This window comes from Aegilops tauschii, chromosome 3 (genome assembly GCF_002575655.3).
Source record: "Aegilops tauschii subsp. strangulata cultivar AL8/78 chromosome 3, Aet v6.0, whole genome shotgun sequence".
In the NCBI taxonomy this organism is placed as follows: domain Eukaryota; kingdom Viridiplantae; phylum Streptophyta; class Magnoliopsida; order Poales; family Poaceae; genus Aegilops; species Aegilops tauschii.
The window spans coordinates 35106394-35115427 of record NC_053037.3 but is presented as its reverse complement, the minus strand read 5'-3'; the positions used below and the strand labels follow the sequence as shown (position 1 = coordinate 35115427).

The window sequence follows — 9034 nt, the reverse complement described above, 5'->3', positions numbered from 1 at the left end:
ATCTTCGCTCGATCTTCCTTTTTGAGAAGCTCGTAACGGCCGGCGGCATCCTTCAATTCCACAGCCATCTTGGCTATTTCCTCCTTGCTTCGGCAATGAGCAGCCTTTTCGGCTCTCAGCTCCTCGACCGCCTTCAGGGCGGCCGCATCACTTTTCCTGGCTTGTTCTTCGGCCCGAGCAAGTTCCGCTCGAGGGGTCTCCACGGCCGTAGCTCCATCTGCAGTCGCAACATATTAAAGATACTGGCATCATGCTCCTCTTACTACATACCGATCACTGGAGAAATCACATACCCTGTGCCTCGTCAAGCCGCTTGTTGACAAGCACGATGTCGGCATCCGCCGCATCAAGTTGCCGCTTCAGCTCGGCAAACTCACTAGTCCGGCTAGCCACCGGACCTTCCGCCACCTGCATATGAAGACGGCCGGATTGTTACCTGGGACTATGATCCTCTGTTTGCCGCCGTTTTCGACAGCAACCAGAGTCTCAGGGGCTACTATCTGCACAGGACACACCTTAACGTGTGCGGTACTGTCAAAAATACACACTATTTCACGTACCTCAAAACCTTTCAGCAGACTCATAAAGGTTTCATGCAACCCGCTTTCGGCGGATGAAATCCTCTCAACCACCGTACCCATTAGCGTACGATGCGCTTCTGAGATAGCCGCCTGCCCTAGCAGATCCTTCAGTGCGTCCGACCGCATAACAGACGGTGCCGGACCCTTCCGGTTGCTCTCTTCAAGAGCCAGATACTGAGGACTTTGGGTGGCCAAAGGATTACCCTCTGGCCTTGCCGGATTAAGAGAAGCCCTCCGCGACGACACCTCGGGGTCGCCCGCCTCGTAAGGCGGGAGGGCATGGGGAGGCATTTCGCTCTCCATCATCTCCGGAAGAAGATCCCCCGAAGATGAACTCTGCCGAGAATGGCTATGATCCGGACTACAAGATAAGCGTTTCGGTTATTTTCCTCAGAAGCAAAGCAGGACATTTTTTACTATTAAGTCCCCTTTCTACTTACAGCTCGGTGGGGGGCTGACCCCCTTGCGGGCATTGTGCGGCTGGGGTATCCCCCGGGGCAGGACCCTCTGGCGAAGATTTCTTCCCCCGTTTGGAGACCATTGTCTCCGGGTCCTCAGAGGCGGTCCTCTTCCTTCCTTGGGAAGGGGGAATTTCAGTTTCTTCCCCCCGATTATCCTCCTTCGCAGAGGCGCTAGCCTCTTTCTTCCCCCTTTGTCTTCCCCTAAGGGCGCTTGTGATAAGGCGCGAGCTCCAGCATCCTGGCTAGTACAGGATCCGGTGAGACCTCAGGGAGGGGGGCCGGACACCTGATCATCTTCGCCTTTGTTACCTAGTCCTGGTCAAAGAGCGACTTTTCAGAATGATGTTGTGATAAATAAAGATACAACGTGTTCGGTTACAGGACTACTTACTTGAGTATCTGGACGATTGCAGTCCAAACCCGCATCCTCGGTGGTGTCCGGACACATTATTTGTGGTCCGAAGAACAATTTATACATCTCCTCAGGCGTCATGCCAAGGAAATGATGGATAGCTCGCGGTCCCTCCGGGTTGAACTCCCACATGCGGAGGGGACGACGTTTGCAGGGCAGGACTCGACGAATTAACATGACTTGCATTACCGTGATTAGACTGATGTCTCTCTCTAGGAGATCTTGGATGCGGCTCTGCAATATTGGCACATCCTTTACTAGCCCCCAGTCCAGCCCCTCGTTGACCCATGACGCTAGTTGTGGCGGGGGGCCCGAGCGAAAAGCAGGGGGAGCCATCCACTTGGTACCCCTGGGAGCTGTGATATAAAACCATTCTCGTTGCCATAAGCTGGACACCTCCTGGAAAGAACCCTCTGGCCACGGGGCGCCGGCACTTTTTCTTATTACTGCGCCTCCGCACTCTGCGTGCCGCCCCTTGATCATCTTCGGCTCCACCTTGAAGGTCTTGAGCCATAGGCCTAAGTGAGGGGTAATACGGAGGAAAGCTTCACACACGACGATGAACGACGAGATATGGAGGACAGAATCCGGAACCAGATCATGGAAATCCAGCCCATAGTAAAACATGAGCCCCCTCACGAAGGGATCCAGGGCAAGGCCTAGCCCTCGGAGGAAGTGAGATACGAACACAACGCTCTCGCTGGGTTTGGGAGTGGGAATGACCTGCCCTCGAGCAGGCAGCCGGTGCGGGATCTCGCCGGTCAGAAACCTAGCCTCTCTTAACTTTTTGACGTCCTCCTCCGTGACGGAGGAAGGCATCCATCGACCTTGAAGGTCGGACCCGGACATGGTTGAAGGTCCGAAGCGCCTGACCTGAGCTTCGGGTGTTGGAACTCGAGGCGGGGGAAGGATTCGATTGAGTTCGAGGAGTAAAAAGGATAGGCCTTGGTCTCTTTATAAAGAGGGTGAATACCAAGCGTCCTCCTCGTGACCGTTTGGGACTTGCCTACAATCGAGGAGTCATACCAACGGGCATGATTGGGTTACTCACGCCCGTATTGAGGAGAATCCCGTAATAAGGGGACACGATCTCTGCTTTGACAAGACGTGCCAAGGAAACCACCTTGCGATATGCGCCAAGGCTGGTCGAGAATAACGGTTCGAATAAAGACCGGGCCGTGGTATGTTGTCATGATATCGAGTGTGTCAGCAGAACAGATTTGTTGAAATATTATACCCTCTACGGTGGCATGTGGAACTTGTTTTGCAAAGCCGGACACTATCCTGGTGTTCAAGATCTTCTGTGGAGTATTCGGAGGAAGAACCCGCCTTGCAATGCCGAAGACAATCTGCGCGTCGGACTCAACGTCATTGAAGCCTGGTTCAGGGGCTACTGAGGGAGTCCTGGATTAGGGGGTATCCGGACAACCGGACTATATCCTTGGGCTGGACTATTGGACTATGAAGATACAAGATTGAAGACTTCGTCTCGTGTCCGGATGGGACTCTCCTTGGCGTGGAAGGCAAGCTTGGCGATACGGATATGTAGATCTCCTCCCTTGTAACCGACTCTGTGTAACCCTAGCCCCCTCCGGTGTCTATATAAACCGGAGGGTTTAGTCCGTAGGACAACAACAATCATATCATAGGCTAGCTTCTAGGGTTTAGCCTCTACGATCTCGTGGTAGATCAACTCTTGTACTACTCATATCATCAAGATCAATCAAGCAGGAAGTAGGGTATTACCTCCATCGAGAGGGTCCGAACCTGGGTAAACATCGTGTCCCCTGCCTCCTGTTACCATCCGCCTTAGACGCACAGTTCGGGACCCCCCTACCCGAGATCCGCCGGTTTTGACACCGACAAGGACACACATAAATAGATGATGCATATCAAATAACCGGTTACTACGCGACAACACCCATAGCCAATAATTACTCAAATAAAATCACATAAAAAGGAGGTTCAAGAGTTGTTACAGCCCATCACGGAGACTGTGATGGGGAAGGGAGAAGGGGCATTGGTGAATAGATGGAGATGGGGGCTTTTCACAACCCCCATGTGCCTCTTGATGTGGATGGCGGCTGGGCGTGGGAGAGATGGATAATTGATGATCTTTGCTGACCGCTAGGGTTGATGGTGATTATATAGCCGGCCTCCACGGTCTCCTCTGCGAATGTAAGTTCTCTCCTTTAATCCAAACACTCTAGATGAACCAGAACCTTTCCCAATACATCCCTTAATGGACAAGGAAGCAATCTGAGTGATTTCGGGATATTCTGGCTGTAGTACGACCACATGTATGACCCTGTGCGGTCGTACCATGCTCTGTCGTTTGCATTAGACCCTTTAGTACGCCATTTCTTCGTACAAATTGGGCTTTTGACGTTCATGGACTCGTTGGAATCACATGAATGATGTCGATGTATCAGTGATATTAGATCTTAATTCAATCACTTTGGAAGATAATCATTTTTGACACTCCGAAATGCCTAAGTATGGTGTCTGAAAGTCCTTCGTTTTGATCCCTTTCATCATGCTAAGTCCATGGGAGTTTCACATTACCTATAAAACACACAAAAACAAAGAAAACTAATAAAAATTAACAAAGACTAAAGGTTATGCATTGCTCACAGTGAAAAGAGTAATAACAACTGAAAATCATGCATAATAGACATGCTATATGAAGATAATATGCAACAACTGAGCTCTAAAAATATGTATAGAATAGAGCCACCAGCCACTTGCGTCCTTCTATGTATAAGCAGTGCTGCTGTGGCGTGCACCTCCATGATCCGTTCCGATGACGACACACATGTTGACCTAACTTGAGGGCTAGAGAAGATCCAGTGCAACCATTTTTTTTCCAGTACAGTGCAATAATACTTAGGATTATAGATTCCAGACTTATGAGAGTTTGAGAGGTTTGGTGAAGGGGAAGGGATCACCAAATCTCCTCCGAATTCTAGACCCTTTGATGGTGGAAAAACAGTAGTGCCAAAACAAGGCCTCGGTGTGATTTATCTCTCTCGAAAACTAGATGCACCAAATCACGTTTTATAAATGTTGTGCAAATAAGAACACCAATGTCCCAATCACAAAAGTCACCCTTTGTTGGAAAAATGTCCCACTTTGATTATTTTTAAGGGAAACTCTTGCCTTCAAACGGTGGATCGCACGCGAGCGATCCACCGCCTCCTCTATGTGACACGTGTCGTTCGCGTCTTTTTTTCTGCAACATCATGTGTGTTGCAAAATTGTCTTCCGCAACAACAATCATGTTGCAAAAAATAAAGACAAAAAAATGACAAATATTTTTGCAACATTGTATGTGTGCAATTTGTTTCCCGCAACAACACCTACGTTGCAAAAATAGTGAAGAAAAAAAAAGTGCAATATCAACTATGTCGCAAAAGATTTTTGCAACGTAAGCATTGTTGCAAAGTATTTATGCAACAATACACTTGTTGCAATAATGAGAACAACACTGGACGCTGGATAGCCGTACCGTTGACGGTTGACGAGGCGGCGGATATTTTAGAAAGATCCGCCAGTCGACGCGTAGCGTGGCCCTATTTTAAAAGAGAACGAAATGAAATTGCAGCGCATGCCCCTGTCTTTGCGTCAAAACTAAATATTCCATGAAATTGCAGCGTGTGGGCGTGGAGGCGAAAAATCAAGTTTTTTTTTTTTTTTGAGGTGGGAGGTGAAAAATGAAGTAAACCCAGTTTCTTTTAGTGCTCACCCACGACCCACTAGGCCACGCACGACTCGCAAAATCACAACTGACCTCCACGCCAGAGGGAGAGCCTTCCGCTTTCGCTGCAACTCCAACAACAACGCAGGCGGGCATCGCCCCATCGGCATGGCCGACGACGCCGCCGCCCACGACCCCGACGGGTTCAACAAGTGGTGGGAGACCTTCAACAATGGCGGCGCCGTGGAAGATGAGCCGATGGTGGACTCCGACTCCGATTTCGAGCAGGGCGCGGAGGAGGAGGAGGAGGATGCGGGCGTGGTGGCGGGCGAGCGCGACCGGAAGGTGGAGCCGGACGCCCTCGCCCCCGCCGGGAGGGAGGGCAGCAGCGGCGCCGCCCGCGATTGCGACGGTAATTAAGCGGGACACTCACTTCCTTAATTAATTTGGCGGCAGCATTAATTTATTTTCCATTTTAGATTGCAGCGAACGATCACCCCTTGCTCTTTCGATTCCCGCGTCGATCACTCGTAGAGCTTGGAGGTACGGAAATCGCGAGCAGCTTCTTGATTGCTTCGCGGATAGATTGGGGAATTTTTTTGGGGTGTTCAGTCCCTATTTAGGGTTTTGTGGGGAAAACCGTTGAAACGGTCGAGTCCACAGTTTGAATCCTAATCAAGGGCCATCCAAATGTATTAAGAGAAATCAGTTCCCAGGAGCAGAGGTTGTGGTGCCACTGCATCGGACATGCGAATCTTCCTGCAATTAGTGCACACCTTGTAGAATTTAAGAATTCCACTACTATAATTAGCACTAGCTGCATTGTTTACAGACATTTTTCTTGACCTGCCATGCAGTTGATGCTATATCCATGACTATTAGATTGATTGAATTTTGAGATCTGAGTGGTCTTGCGAATGGAAATTTCAGTTGCAGAGGAGGAGATTTCTGAGGATGGCCATTTTCAGCTTGAAGGTGTGCTGCAGGGAATGAAGAGAGAAGCTGCCGCCGGACGAAATACACCGGGGGCTACTGCAGCTGAGATCCAGAACGAAGTAGGTCAAGGTATAAATTGATCATCCCTTATTGCAATTGGTACTTATAGAACACAGTATCTCTGAGATTGACTGAATTTCCTGCGGTGCATAAACGAAATGTTCAAATGCAGAGGAGTACGTTTCTGAGGATACCTATGTTGGAGGTGAGTTCCAAGCAAAGAAGAGGAAAGCAACCGTGACAGCCGGCAAACTGTAGACGGTTGGATCTGGGATCCCAAACAAAAATGCTCATGGATAAAAAACATCATCACTAGCTCTTAGTACTCGCATATTTCAAAATACATCATCACTAGTTCTTATCATTATGACTATGAGATCGATTGGATTTTGACTCCTGAGTGGTGGTGCAAATGAAAATTGCAGTTGCGGAGGAGATTTCTGAGGATAGCCATTTTCAGCGTGAAGATGGGCTGCTGGGAAGGAACAGAGAAGCAGCCGCCAAACTAAATACACCACGGGCTTCTGGAGATGAGGTCCAGAACGAAGAAGATCAAGGTATAAAGAAGTATTGCTCACCCCGTCTTGTAATTGTTACTTACAATACAAAGTATCCATATAGGCAGTTCATCATGAGTAGAATGGGTACTTTGTTATCTCTGAGATTGATTGCATTTTGAGTGGTGTGTGAATGGAATGTTCAAATGCAGAGTGGTATGTTTCCGAGGACAAGATTGGAGGCGGGCAGCAAGCAAGGAAGAGGAAAACAACAGTGGCACCCAACAAACAGCAAATGACTGGAATTAAGATCCGGAAGAAAACTGTTTATGGTATAAAAAGCATCATAACTAGCTCTTAGTACTTGCATATTTCAAAATACTCCATGCCATTTCTCGGTAATATTTTGTATCACTGCAGGTGAGTGTCTGAGAGCTGAGAATCAGATGCTGAGGCTGCAGCTTGTTCGCAAGACGAAAGAGCTTGAGGCTGAACAGATTCGGAGACTCGAGCTAGAATTGCATTTTATGAAAAAGGAGAACGAGCTTCTGAAGAAGCAGCTTGAAGAGTTGAAAGCTGAGAATGAGTACTATAAGAAGACCGTAAGCCCTTCTCTACTCGTACCAGCATGCCTCTATATTAACCTTTTCACAGGCAAATTTGCAAAAATGGTTGAATAACTAATGCCACTGTCTTGAACAACCTATAGATGTTCTGTGTATTACAAATTACTTTGAATTCTGCCTTAGCCCTTATATTCCTAGGGACATCACATGTAGTTTCGGTCGGATGCTATAAAATGTACGCGTTCAGCAAGTTCCATAGTGATATTTCTCATTGACATGTCCCAAAAAAAACGATATAGTTATCGCATCATTACAATGGAATCATTTTTAGAAGCTGCACACGACTTGTCCTGGTGGTATTCTTTCTTTTATTGCCAGTAAATCATCCATTTAGCTGTCATATGACCATACCATGCCCTCTGTTTAAAACATTTTTTTCCACTTAGAAGCACTTGTATATATTTACTGACTAGATCCTTCGTGTGTACCAGGCAAAGCCACAAAAAACCCGAAGGCTGTGCAGGTTCTGTAAGGAATATGTCGACCACGACTACCGCAACTGCCCCGAGAGACGCGCTTCCGCTTGTTCTGAAGAAGACGACGGCTCCAACTAACATCCTGTGAAGTTATGCTGTGTAGTACCTACCCGCTAGGATTTAGTTCTGTAGAATGTGCTCGTGCGGCAGTGCGCGAGCCTTTTGTTGATTTTAGTGATGCTTTTGCTATTATATTAGCTCTAGTGGCAGCTAGTTACCGCGTATCTTAGAAACAGATTTGCTGCAGAACATGAAATTTCTGCTGCACTTGATCTGTTCAGTCTCCTATGATGTTTATGTGAACTTGAAGGTCTAGTCTGATTAGTATTGAAGCTTCTGGGAAACAACTTACTAGCAGAGCAAGAGTTATTGGTTGTTCATTACTCTGTTGCCGGTAAATCCTCCATTTACCTGCCAATGAGTATGCACATTGTACGATGATTTGACCAGGTAGTCAAAAGTCTGTGCATTGTAGGACAATTATTTGACCAGACAGTCAAAGTCTGCACAAGGAGTTGTTCCTTGGCCGTCCTTCCCACACACTCAGTCAACAGCTTCTGAAAGAAGGTGCACTTTAGTTTTGGCCTGAACTTCAGCACTAAACGGGCTCATTCTGATTGACTTGACTATTCATATGGGAGTTTCTCAGGTGATAAAACTAACCCGATATTGACGACATGGAAATGACATGTCAGGAAAAGGAATATCAAACGGAATCCAAATGGAACGAAACCTTCGCGGAGATCTTTTTTGGAACAAACACAATCCAGGAGACTTGGAGTGGAAGTCAAGGAAGCAACGAGGCAGGAGGGCGCGCCCCCCACCCTTGTGGGCCTCTCGTAGCTCCACCGACCTACTTTTTTCGCCTATATATATACTCTTACACCCTGAAAATATCGAGGGGGGCCACGAAACCACTTTTCCACCGCCGCAACCTTCTGTACCTGTGAGATCCCATCTTGGGGCCTTTTCCGGCGATCTGCCGGAGGGGGATTCGATCACGGAGGGCTTCTACATCAACACCATAGCCTCTCCAATGATATGTGAGTAGTTTACCACAGACCTTCGGGTCCATAGTTATTAGTTAGATGGCTTCTTCTCTCTCTTTGGATCTCAATACAAAGTTCTCCTCGATGTTCTTGGAGATCTATTCGATGTAATACTCTTTTGCGGTGTGTTTGCTGAGATCCGATGAATTGTGGGTTTATGAACTTAATTATCTATGAATATTATTTGGTTCTTCTCTGAATTCTTATATGCATGATTTGATATCTTTGCAAGTCTCTTC

At 47.5% G+C, this 9034-nt stretch overlaps 1 protein-coding gene across 1 annotated transcript; it reads left to right on the top strand.

The window, feature by feature from the left end:
• The first annotated feature begins 5244 nt into the window (after positions 1-5244).
• LOC109749692 (uncharacterized) lies at positions 5245-8181 on the top strand. Its single transcript, XM_040402132.3, has 7 exons — positions 5245-5563; positions 6082-6216; positions 6320-6352; positions 6573-6704; positions 6857-6976; positions 7065-7246; positions 7702-8181. Exons 1-7 carry the CDS (start codon positions 5320-5322, stop codon positions 7822-7824), a joined length of 969 nt encoding a protein of 322 aa, XP_040258066.1. The 5' UTR covers positions 5245-5319; the 3' UTR covers positions 7825-8181.
• The last annotated feature ends 853 nt before the right edge of the window (positions 8182-9034 follow it).